This window comes from Seriola aureovittata, chromosome 19 (assembly GCF_021018895.1).
Source record: "Seriola aureovittata isolate HTS-2021-v1 ecotype China chromosome 19, ASM2101889v1, whole genome shotgun sequence".
Taxonomy (NCBI): Eukaryota; Metazoa; Chordata; class Actinopteri; order Carangiformes; family Carangidae; genus Seriola; species Seriola aureovittata.
The window spans coordinates 14910134-14923397 of record NC_079382.1 but is presented as its reverse complement, the minus strand read 5'-3'; the positions used below and the strand labels follow the sequence as shown (position 1 = coordinate 14923397).

General features: G+C 38.8%; 1 protein-coding gene across 1 annotated transcript; it reads left to right on the top strand.

Annotated features, from left to right (window-relative positions):
* Positions 1-920: 920 nt before the first annotated feature.
* Positions 921-11268, top strand: LOC130160758 (cartilage intermediate layer protein 2-like). The gene is made up of 8 exons (XM_056363455.1): positions 921-974; positions 7745-7778; positions 7896-7940; positions 8310-8339; positions 8506-8677; positions 9410-9519; positions 9678-9852; positions 10481-11268. Exons 1-8 carry the CDS (start codon positions 921-923, stop codon positions 10596-10598), a joined length of 738 nt encoding a protein of 245 aa, XP_056219430.1. The 3' UTR covers positions 10599-11268.
* Positions 11269-13264: the final 1996 nt, after the last annotated feature.

Below are 13264 nucleotides of genomic sequence, written 5' to 3'. Positions count from 1 at the left end.
TTTATGACCACACCTGCAAAACCGTCAGCGTCAGCTGCACAATGTGATTAGAGCTAATTAGCATGCTAACATGCTAAATTTAGATGGTGAACATGGTAAACTCCTGCTTACTGCACATAACATAACATAACCGCACCACGTACAACCTCTAAAAGCTGCATGGCTGTACAATCTTTTTTTTTTTTTTTTTTTTTTTTTTTTAAGTATATTTTTTTGGGCTTTTGTGCCTTTATTGGACAGGATAGTGGAGAGAGACAGGAAATGGGGAGGCAGAGAGAGGGGAAACGACATGCAGTAAAGGCCGTCCGATGCGGGACTTGAACCGGGGCCAACTGCAGCGAGGACTGTAGCCTCTACACATGGGGCGCCTGCTTAGACCACTACGCCACACAACGCCCCATGGCTGTACAATCACAGTCAAACACTCAAATCACCCATGGTTCAGACTTACTCTACCTTATAATCACATTTTTTAAAAGCGTGTGCACTCTGTCTTATGCGTCTTTACTCAGTTATATTTAAAGTACAGTTTGTATTTTGCATGTCCATGTTGGACAGCTCCATATGGATATGCTGCTGCGGCAGGTTCTGCAGCCTTTGCTGGATAACTAGTGTGGAGATTTTCCAGGCTGACACCTGATGGGAGAAACCTTGTTCTCTGACACACCTGTGACACATCACGATTACCCACAAGCCCCAGAATTGTAAGTGTGTGTGTGTTTGTGTGTGTGTGTGTGTGTGTGGGTGTGTGTGTGCGTGTCAGAAGTAGATACTCCTCCACAGGGGGAAAAAACAGAAAGAAAGAAACAGGGAGAGACAGATAAACTAACACAAAGTTGATGTTTTCACAGTGAAAAAAAAACACAACAAAACACTGCATTCTCCAGCTTGGTGGTGGGTCGCACACCTCCACAGTTACCATGGTAACAGTCATCCCCGTGGAGAAGGGTTCTGGCTCAATCCCGGAGGCCAGTGTTTGATTGAATGGTTGTCAGGATGCAAGACGAATGATGACGTATAAGAGCACTATACTGACAGACGCACTTCACACAGAGGTGCAGTTAAGAGCAATAAAAGGTTTGTGTGTCTAAATGTGTGTGTGTGTGTGTGTGTGTGTGTGTGTGTGTGTGTGTGTGTGTGTGTGTGTGTATGTGTGTGAGTGTGTGTGTTCTTGTAAGTGCACGCATGTGTGTGTATACAGCATGTTTTAAAGAGCGTGTCACCGGGGGGTCTAGAAGGATTTTTTGCTGGCCTGAGAAAAATATCAATGAGTCCTCACACACTCAACCACTCCTCATCCTGAAAATACACACATGCATATTTTATGGCATGAATTCTCTTGGAATAAACGTGTGCATCAATAAAAACGACCCCCCACTGTATGTTCATGTAACAGATATTTACTGCAGTCCCAATTTGCATGTGCAGCAAACATAAAAATACATTTTAACAATAATGTGCAAATGATCACAAAACACTATTCTCCAAATTGGAATACGATTGCTGTCGTTTCTGCTAACAATCTGAATCAAGCCCGTGTCTCGCCGACCTCTTGCTTGCACACACTAATAAGCAATACCAATAAATAAGCAACAACATATCAGCGGATGAACATTTTGTGCGACCTCAAGATGTGCCAGACACAGGGAGCTGCATTTAAAAGGCGCATTATCAAATGTGTGTCTCATAAGTGCCTTGTCTTTCTTGCCTTTATGCAACGTGAAGTTCATTTCCAGTGATAATTAAACCCTTAGCACATTTTCATCTTCTTACCTCTACTTTACATAATTATCCTCGGGCCACTTTCTACTGCATGGAATTTTAACAGCTGGATAGTGAAGACAAAGCTCCTCTCAAAGGATGTAATGTGTATGCAGAGAAAATAGACTTTTCAGTTTTTGGCTATCGTCACTGGCACGTCTGACCAGATACGGGCACAGGGGCTTTCATTACGACACTTTGATCTTTAGCTTTAAATTCAATTTGTTGATTATAATAACATTTAAACTCTCAAACCAACATAATGCTGTGAATATAACATGAGGTTCTTTTTATTTATAAATAGCTTCAATGATCATGATGATTATGGCTAACATCCAGGAACACTGTCACAAGTAATTACAAGCAAGATTACTCATGGGAAAACAAACCAGTCCAAATCAACACATATTACTAACCCTATCTCAAATGTACCCTTTGTACTGTCAGTAAGTGACTGCAGCAATAGTGCCTGCCAATTGTATAAGTGGTTCGCTAATGCTATGGTTAAGTTTATGACCTCCTAAACAGCCAGTTTAGCCACTTTCATTAGAGGTGAGTGCGGAGCATTGAAAGGTCAAAGATGCGTTTTATAACATACAGCAGTTATACCATAGTAGTTTTTGTGCATATTGTGTACGAGCAACATTTCACGTATTAGCTATTACGAACGGCTTTGTACCTTCCTGCTGCTTTTAGCAACGAGGAAGCTGCAATGTTCAGTAATAAATATATAAATACAGAGGTGTGCTGCGTATGTCTGTGTGTGCTTTTACTTTTATTCTAATGGGGAGCCTGAGGTTTGGACCTCTGCAGTGAATACATTTGTCAAAGTGCGGTTAGGGCTGGTACTTTTCTAAGCCGTTAGTTCAGGGTTAGCAGTTGAGTTGACACTTTAAATGAGAAATAAGATATAGGTTATACAGTAGATTAAAGGCAGCAGATAAAACGCATAAAGCACAATGATTCTATTATATAATTATAACCTATTAGCTCCTGTTATATGACACTTTATATATTCACACATTTTATGTTGCATGCTGTATTTAAAAATATTTTTTTTTAAATGTCTTTGACATTTCTGTTTTTACAATGAAGGTGGAATTTGAAGGTGGAATGGAATATTGTTTGTGGTGCATAAATTATACATTACACATACATATACATTTAAAGCAGGTATAATCAATATCTTCATATCAATGTGAAGGATGTCACTCATTGAGACAAACCCACAGACAAGTGTCTTCCCTCAGCTCTTTGGAGTTGTATAGCAAACTTTCTGCTTATGGTTTTGGTTTCAGGCCCTCAACCTTAATGTGTTGGTGCATTGCTCTCATTAGTGCCGCTTTCAGCTGCAACAGGCAGCTGTTTTCAGCAAAAAAAAAAAAGAAAAAAGAAAAAAGAAAGTTTTAAAAACCCATTGTATGCTGCCTGCTCAGCACCAAGACAGAGTTAGCAACCAGCCAGACATAGGGGAGCATTGAGCAACTAAAGAGCCAGATATTTCCCTCAGGATTTGGTGGAGAGCAACGTAGACCTGGAAGGAGACCGAATGTTGGACTTCTATTGTCCAGGTGACCTGAAGCACAACTGTAAATGAATGCTAATGTTGCCCCAAGTCTGCTGGATGTGTGAAAAGGCACCTTTTGCTAACAAACTTGCCACCTTAAAAGGTGTTAATGTTCACAGTTTGTTTCCACTGCCCCCAAATAGCCAAATAAATAAATAAAGAAAGAAACATCAGTTAGTACAAGTTTTAAATTTAAGCATTTGTTAACAACTTATTCGTTTTTTTCAGAAACAATGCCCATATTGATCTGATTAATCCACAAACTTTTCTTTAAAATTTCCATTAGAACAAAAGAAATTGTTCATATGCAAAGTGCTGACAGCATGCCTGTCAATTTTCCATGACGTACTTTGGCTGAACTATCCCTAACACTTCATCTTCTTGAATAAATATACCTTCAAACCATCAATAGGGGTAACTATTTTAACTGCTGCGTGACAATACAGCCTGATTGCATCAGTGACAATAAAGCTTATAAAGGTGAGATTATAGATCATTATCTGGCAAGGACTTTTACTTAAAAACCGCTGCAAGACGACTGAATTATAGTAAGCAGAGTGTAATGTAGCACAAAGAAAACAAAAACCAAATTAGTTTTTTTTCCCCTCAATTACTTACAATTATCTCAGTCATTAGGATCAAGATGAAGATTGTTTCTTGTCAGTGCCCTTGTACAAATCAGTGTTGACTACTAAGGTATACACTCATTCATCACCCGACCTCCACACGCTTACTGATAACTGCATCATATTCACCATCACACTGCTCCCTGCATTAATTGCCCCTGAGCATCAGACTTGCATAATGATAGTGGAGGACATCTGCGTCTTTGGTGCTATGAAATAAATGTAGTGAGGAGAAAATAAGCGTGTGTATGTATTGAAGATGCCACCTAAAAATTGCGTTTTCTCAGAGCTCTGTCCGTGTAAATGGGGCTGATGGTCAACAGAGAGTCTGCAGTCAGCTCCCTCACCACAGGAGGATGGAGGCACCAATGATTTCCATGGAGACGGGGACAGAGCGAGAGAGAAAGAGGGGAGAGAATGGGGGGCGTGGGGGTAGAGAGATAGAGGGAGGTGTGTGTATGTTGAGGGGGGGGGGGGATGATAAATGAGTCTACACCATGCTGTCATTTGTACTTTGGCATCCAGTCCAAAGCACAATTTAGTGTAAAATATTACACCAGCCCCTTCAGATGACAAAGTTTAATGCTGATGTATGAACAGACAGAGACTATCCCCAGCTGCTATTGAACAGAAGGAGGTAGCCATTCTTCTCAAAGGGCAATTAATTAGCGCACACATGACCACTGCAGGCGATGGACACTGAAAAAGGGGCAACCATACTCTACTCTTGTATGTGTAACAACAACGAGTCCATGTACTAATCAGGATTGGAAGAAAAAACAGACGAGAAGGCGGGAACCCAAAGAGTTCTGGGGCTCTAAAAGAAACCTTTTTGACACGATGCATCACATAATGAGAGATTAACTGTGTTTTTTGAAAAATTGTTTTACTTTGTTTTCACAGTACATCAACTTTCTAGAGAATACAGTCCCTGGCATGTAAAGCCTTTTTATCGATTTTACACATTTTTCCTCTTCCTTTTAGAATTTTTACAGCTTAACTTTTGTTTTTATTTAGATAAATGAGAGAACAAGATTCTCTTACTTTTTCTGTGATGCCTCAGTCATTTGCGGGTCATTTGCTAATTATTTGTGAGTGAGAGATTCTGAGAGTAATTAGAGTTTTAAAGCTTCTTTAATCAAAATTTTTACAGTACATTAACAGTGATAGAAATTAACTTCTTTAATGTGAAAGGTGTTGCTCATCCACATGGAATTATTATTTGACTATTCAGTTTCCCTCAGCTATATGGAGTTTATTACTGTCTAAAAATCACTGTTTTGGTTTTACATCTGCTTTCCAGGTTTGGTTCACTCAGGCTATGTCCACACTACTACCTTTTAGTTTTACAATCTATTTTGCCATATTTACGCCTGGCACCCACACTACTTTTACACAACTTTTGGAGACGCTGCTGGAACGTTTTTAGTTTGAAAACTCCGGGCGTTGCGTTTTAGTCTGGATGGACAGAACTGCAGGCTTTTGGAAACAATGACATAGATAGACACTCATGGTCACTCCCTTAGTCTTATTAGCCTCAACTGTGGTGAATGCAATGTGGGCCACGTCCACACCAGTACGTTTTCATCTACGTACGTTTGTTGCAAAAGATATTAAGTATCTACTTCATTATCATATTGCTTACAGCATAACCAAGATGCAAACAAAACTATGAACTATAAAAAAAATACAAAACACAATATATATCTTAACTGTCAAATGAATTTAATTGTTTTTAGAAAATCAAATAGTTTTTAAATTCTTAAGTACTACATATTAAGTACCACAAGTGCAGGGGCTATGTACTCACTCCTATCAGCCACTTGCACAGGGCACACGTCAGCCAGAGTGAACAGGAAGCAGATTTTCAGCTGCAGAGTTAAAATGCAGAATTTAACTGCACAACAGATGCTAGCAAAGACAGCATGATCAGCAACACTTGTACTTCATTATCGTATTGCTTTCACCACTTGGAGGCAGATAAGACCCAATCAGGGAGCGACTGTGGGTGTCTGCATCATCTTTTCCAAAGGTCTCTGTTTTCACTTGTCCGGACTACAACGCAACCCCAGAGTTTTCAATCTAAAATGGGGCCAGTAGCGTTTCCAAAAGTCTCCCTGGTTGAGTGCTTGAAAACATCGGAGTAGTGTGGATGGGATGTAAAAATGTACCATAAGAAATGCGTTTTAAAATGAAAATGTAGTAGTGTGGACGTAGCAATGGATAACAAATTATAAACGTCACTGATCTTGATTATTTTTGCTAGTAGCTGTTGTCACCAGGATGCAAATACCCAGTGAACTTTTTCAGGTGTGATGGTGTGGATGGAGCCTTACTCTTGCTCTCGGACTGACTGGACATGACTGGACTGACTGGTTTGAAATGAATCTGGGTTGGAATCTGGGTTGGTCCACACAGGAAGAACAACAAAATAAATTCAGTTTACCATTTCAAACAAAGGAAGCTTTCATGTACCCAAATGGGCATCGGAATGTTCTGTTCTATTGAGACAAATGATCTTCCTTATATAACCACCAGACCTAAACAGGTTCTAGAATAATTGCTGGTGCAGAGTGTAGGTGCTATGTACTTACTCCTGTCAGCGACTTGCACTCTGATCATGCTCTTTTAATTGCAGCGATAGCATGACAGATGCTTTTAACTGCCAAGAGGAAGCCAAATTTATGTCTGGATTATGGCATTCACTGCAGCTGTGCAGTTTCAGCTGTCACCCACCGTTCTGTAAAGGACAAGAAGGTGCTAACTGCTCCAGTTGTAAATGTTCGTTATCATCACAGCTTCAGAAACTGAGAATGGTGTTCAGTCTGAAAGATTTGGGATTTTGCATTGTTTTAGCCCACTATCTATCTATCTATCTTGGTGTAAATCTTGCTCAATGACACTTCAAACATTTGTGAGGATGTGGGGCCTTTAACCTGTTTTTACTGATTTAGGGGATATGATCTGGTTGACCACACTATCTGTTGAGCTTGTTTTATGGTAAAGGAGCTGAAATGAGCCACTCACAGAATTTTGAAACAGGATATGTCCCTTCAACCTATTGTGTACTAACACGTATGCATCCCCTTAGTGTGTTTGTAACAGATATGCAAGGGATGAAGTGTCTGTAGAAGAATTGTGGAGCTGTACATCTCATCTCCAACTATTATTTTCCTGTTCAAACCTTTTTTATTTCCAAACATATCTTGTTCTAGAATTTCTTTGGGTGTGTTCATCAACGCGTATCTCCACTGTTAAGGTGTGTTAAGGTGTATATATATTTAGGCAGGGAGATGCAACAAGCCAGGCAGAGGTTCACACAGTCATTCTGTTCTGCTGAGAGGTTCTTCGGGTGAGTCTCTAACACATGTCTTGTAATGTCTTGTAAACATATTCTTGTAATTTAGTTTGCTATTACATAAAGTGGCATTTTGTGAATCTGGAAAATATTCCAACTAAAAATTCTGATTTTTTCAATATAAAAAACAGGGGAAAATTACATTTTATATTTGTTTTTCTCAGTACATACTGTTCATTTTTATTTCATACACCCTTTAAGAACATATTTTGATAATGCAAAAATTAGTCGTTTCTTTCTCTTTTATTTTACAATTTGAAGTTCCACTTTTATCTGCAGTCATGATCAAATTGGTAATGTGCAACTCTTTGTATCATATTTCCAGTTTTTCAACATAAATGCATTTTTTTTACATTTTTCTATTCATTAGGTAATTTCTGTATATGTAGCCTACAGTTTGTCAACATTTTAAATTTCTATTTTCTATTACAGTTAACTGTTGCCCTTGTTGCGGGATTGGTTTTTGGTAGGTTCATATCCATAACTGCAATACCATGATCATTTGCACAATACTGATGACACTGCAATCTCTCAGCACTGTCACCATCACAAAACATAACATCTGTCTGATTACCTTTACCAGAGAGCAACCAGCAGGACTCTAAATCACCAGCTCTTTCTAAAAGCAGTAAGTGCCTTCACTGTATTTTGATAAAAATTGATAGTGTGATCAAATTCACACCCAGTGTGCAGTATACTATGTGTGTGGAAACACCTCTGAAACGGTTTGCAGCAGAGCAATGCTCTGACTGTTGTGAAAACTGAATGAATGTCAATATTGAATCAGGTGCTGTAGCACTTGAACTGCTGTGTTTTTTTTGAAGCTGCAAGGTTTTTCTTTTTCTTGAAAGGTGTTACCAAAGTAAGAATTTTCATTTGTTTCCATTAGTTGCGATCCTGATATTTACAGCACAAACTAAACCACTCAGCAGTTCACTTTGTATAGGTCTGATTTGTTGATTTGTTTTTCTGTTTGTCTATTTTTGACTTAATTCAGAACGTCCCTGCAACTATCCCACCAACACTCGTAAGAAGATTACACCTTTTCTTTTTACATTTTCATTGCATCTGTCTTAGTATCTTTTTTTGTAAATTTTACACTCATCTAGATGAAATTGCAATATGTGCAATTACAGAAAGGTTTCTAAAGTCATGTTGTTATAATTTATCTCAATTTACATACCATGGTCCAGGATGCTGGACAGACTGGTTTGACAGAGATGACCCAGGTGGACGTGGAGACTTCGAAGTTCTCAACCATCTTCGCAGTGAGAACCCAGGAAAGATCTGCGCTAACCCAGTAGATATTGAGGTCACAACTCTATCCGGGCTCAGTGCGACTTCAACAGGGGATGTGTTTCATAAGTAAGTACTCTATGGATACAGTTTAAATGTGTTTTATGTAGGGATTCATATTTTATTCTACTGAAAGTGTTATATTACAGTATTATTGTCACTGTATGTGTTTGTGGACCTGGTGAGACCAAACATACAATATTTCCAGTTTTTCCACTTTTCATGTTTTATTCTTTGACATTGATCAGTCATGTCAAACTATTTATTCATCTGAACAATTGTTAGGTGGTACAATACACAGATGTTAATTGGACATAATTCTCTTCTATTTAGAGACGGTCTAGTCATTTGGCAATTATGATACTGAATGTATATAATTTAATATGTTTTATACTACACACTAATAAAGCAAAACATGCAAATGCTAGACTTTGTGACACTGCATTTGGGCACAGCAGTGGTTTGAGCTAAATGCTAACATCAGCATGCTAACATGCGCAGAGAGATAATGGTACAAAACGCAGGTTTAAGGTTTCACCACCTTATTTCAGCGTGGTAGCATGCTAACATTTACTAATTAGCACTAAACAAACTGATAGCAATGTCATTAGTTTAGGTTAGCAGGTATTTGGTTATAAAGTATTGGGCTGATTAACATTTGAGGCAATTCACTCAAATCCACAAACCCATGGTGGTTTTAGAGATACTGATATTACCATCCCTAAAAAAAAAGCACTTACAGAAAGTGGATGCATCCATTGGATTATTTTTAGTAACTATACTCCGTGTCTCTTTTGTCAGAATGGACACAACTACAGGATTCATCTGCAGAAAGACAGACCAGTCCTCGAAGAAATGCAATGATTATCGTGTTCGTTTCAGCTGCCATCCCCCTTTCTGTGGCGGAGGAGGTACTGTGTGAGCACATGCAGTTTTAAGCTGCTGATGCAAAGTGGATTTCCCTCTTCTCTTTTATTGTCCGTGTGTATAAGCATTCATCTAGAATGGTGCTTTTGAGATTTGCAGTTTACTACGAGTAATGCTGTCTGTCTTTTATTGCTTCCCGCAGTGTGCTGGACCAAGTGGTATGACCGTGACGACCCCAGTGGAACCGGGGACTGGGAGCTTTTGAAGAACCTGAGGAAAGAAAACCCAGATGAAATCTGTGATAACCCTCTGTTCATCGAAGCTGTCACCACTGACACACTGACCCCAGCCGTCGACACAGGGGAGACCTTCAATGTGTAAGTTGCCTTATAGGGGAAGAACATAAAAGTTTACTAGTAATTTACCTAACCAATCAATCACTACTTCTCAACATTAACACTTCTTTTCCAAAGTTTCCAAGTCATCAAGATAAACTGCCTGGAGCTACTGCTTAAACAGAGAATGGGAACTTTGTAGATGCACATTTACATTAGATAAGATGAAATCTGAATGAGCCCCATGAGGAAACTGGGTAATAGGCACATAATGTCTGAAACTTTTAAACCTAGCTGTGCCTTACTTTATTCTTGTGCTAACTGCTTTCACTGAGAAAATATGGTCAGTGTGTTCTGAGGAGGAAGAGACGAATGAATGTATCAGTGTATTGCTATTTCTTATTTGTGATTTGATTATTAGATTTGAGATATTTCACATTTAAAAAAGAACTGACCCCTCACATTAAGAGCAAAATAAGAATAGATAAGTATATATTTCATCTTTATTTAACCTAGCAGCAGTACCTTTACAAACCAGATAATGATTTTAAAATTATTTTTGAATAAAATGATGAAGGGTTATGGCAATGAGCCCCATTTTAAAACAAGAAAAAACAAAATCAGTTTGAATTTTTTTCTAATTTATTAACTGCTTGGAATTATTTTTCAGCTTCAGTCCAACTAAAGGATTTGTGTGCCTTAAAAAGGACCAGAGCGATGGCACCTGCCGTGACTACAAAGTTCGGTTTGGATGCCCATGCAGTGTTAAAAATCCAGAAGAATGCTGAGAGGAATGGGGAGAGAAGACGTTCCAATTCTTATCACTTTCATTTTTTTCTGATGTTTCTTTTCTTCTATTCTTCTGTTACTGTTCCTGATTGAAGAAATATGTAGAACTAGGTTTGTTTTCATTTTTACTTGTCATAGTTGGAAAAGCACTCGTGTTACTAATAGCGTTAACGACGGCTCTGATCCATTCAAGTCGCCCAATGTGACGGTGAGCCAGCATGAATGACACCAGGACCCTGAAACTAAATCAGCTACATGGAGTTCAACGTTAATTCTATTATTTACATCTATCCTTTTCCTACCATGAAATGTCAAATTATCTTTGGTGGAAAAATGGCTTATTAGGTGGTTTATCAGTTGATCTTTTCTTTATAGTTATTATGAAATCATTATCTTGTATGACGACTGTAGAAAACAAATCACCAGCATTAAAAATACTGAAAAACAGCAAATCTCTTTTCTGATTAAGTTTCCACTCTACACAGCTTATTAGGACGGCACTAATGGGCTCACAGGCTTACATGAAGTTGTGATTTGGTGTGAGTAATGCAGACATATGTGTTCTCAACAGATGGTGGGAAATGATACGATATACAGACAGTAGGAGGTGCTGGATAGCAGTGCTGTTTAACAGCAATGTGGGAAATGTGGAAAAGTCAGTGAATCTAAATTTTTGTACCAAAAAAATACCCAAAACATGCATGGCAACACTAACAAGCACAGGTGCAATTGCATGTGTTTTGTCTCTTCTTTCTCAACCAACATTCTTCCTTTTTGTAGCAGAGATAGCTTTCAGCGCAGGTCTGGTGTCCTTACAACCTCACTCACTTCTCTCTGACCTAAATCACGCCTCTGCCATGTTTCCCTCAAAGTCAAACGCTCCTGATGTGAGCCTGCACCCACACTACTTTTACACAACTTTTGGAGACGCTGCTGGAACGGTTTTAGTTTGAAAACTCTGGGCGCTGCGTTTTAGTCTGGATGGGCAGAAATGCAGGCTTTTGGAAACAATGTGTAACCCTGCTGGAAATAATGGGTTAGAATAGGAATTATTTTAGAAACTAATAACAACTATAAATATTTGAATTATTAATTTAAGTTTTAAGTTAACATTTTATTTTCTGCAATTTAATATTATAGTTGTGATAATTTAGTTAAAATTCCCTAATTTTCTAATCAGGCCCCCCTTACCTGCCTCATCTAAGGTCCCAGGGTGAGTGAGTGTGTGTATGAGAAAAGGGAGGTGCTGTGACGAGAGAGACGAGAGAGATGCGGGAGACAAGTTGACATATTGAGAGAAACTACTGTGTTGTGACCGTACAACAAAGTATAAAAACAGTGAAAACTAAGTCATAAAAGTTAGAAAACAGTGAAGCAGTTCTACTGCGAGAGCCGCGGACCGGGAGGAGTGCCGTTCTTTTGAATTGAGTTTCCATTCCTCGTGTCTCGGTCAGGTTTTTGGGTTGAGTGAGAAATCCTATGGAGGAGTCGTACAACGGTTCCAGTAGATGGCGAGCCACCCAGTTGATACCAGGAACTCAGAACTAGGATTCCACTGAAACAGCGGATCTACTTTCTACTTGTGGTAGGATTGTGTCGGTCCTCGTGACTGATACAGCTCGAACTCACAGCAGACTTGGAGTGCTCTTTGACTAAACAGACTGATAGATCAGGTTTCAGCCTGATTTGGACTTAAACTTGACTTTGAGCGAAACAACATTGACTTTGATCATCAGACATTGAAAGAAATTGAAGAGTGACTAAGTCACACATAAGGACAATTTATTTTATGTTTAAGGGTCATTTTGTTATTTTTCATATTTGTCAAAATTGTGTTGTTCTGCATTCTGAACAGAGACTAAAGCTGCAGTTAACTAAACTCATGCCTCTTGTGTTTATGGTGATTGTACTCTACTGCTTAGCTCCTTCCGAACCTAGAGTATAGCGCACCCACGAGTGGGCTACAAATGACATAGATAGACACTCATGGTCACTCCCTGAGTCTTATTAGCCTCAACTGTGGTGAATGCAATGTGGGCCACGTCCACACCAGTACGCTTTCATCTAAAATGTCTGTCCGTCCAGAGTCTCACACCTAAAAACACATACATGAGCATATACATACAAACACATACACTGGGCATGTGTTACCAGTGTAAACAGGAAGCAGATTGTCTACACTGCAGGTGATTTGTTGCAAAAGATATTAAGTATCTACTTCATTATCATATTGCTTTCATCACCTGAAGTGGAGGCAGATAAGACCCAACCCAAACGGAATGTTCTGTTCTTATGAGACAAATTATCTTCCCTATATAACCAGAAGACCTAACCAGTTTCTAAAATAATTACTGGTGCTGAGTGTGTTGCGCCTTTAAAATAGGAAAAATAGCAAGGGAAGAGGGATGAAACCATTACACGGCTCTCGTCTTCACTCGTATGTATTAAGTGAGGGAGAGAAGCGCGACTTCCCCCTACTGGAGCCTTAAGGCATTACTAATACATCGATACAGAATCAACCTGGAATCTGTCAACAATCTGTCACATATTACCTGAACTAATAACTTTAACAGCATAACCAAGATGCAAACGAAACTATGAACTATAAAAAAGATACAAAACACAATATATATCTTAACTGTCAAATGAATTTAATTGTTTTTAG

What these genes read in the sequence shown, in the direction of transcription:
- LOC130160758 (XM_056363455.1), top strand. Translation starts at nt 921, where the DNA reads ATGGTAACAGTCATCCCCGTGGAGAAGGGTTCTGGCTCAATCCCGGAG. An exon ending in GCTCAATCCCGGAGGCCAGT is followed by an intron (nt 975 to 7,744) that starts GTTTGATTGAAT and finishes TTTCTATTACAG; the next exon opens with TTAACTGTTGCCCTTGTTGC. An exon ending in CAACTATCCCACCAACACTC is followed by an intron (nt 8,340 to 8,505) that starts GTAAGAAGATTA and finishes ACCATGGTCCAG; the next exon opens with GATGCTGGACAGACTGGTTT.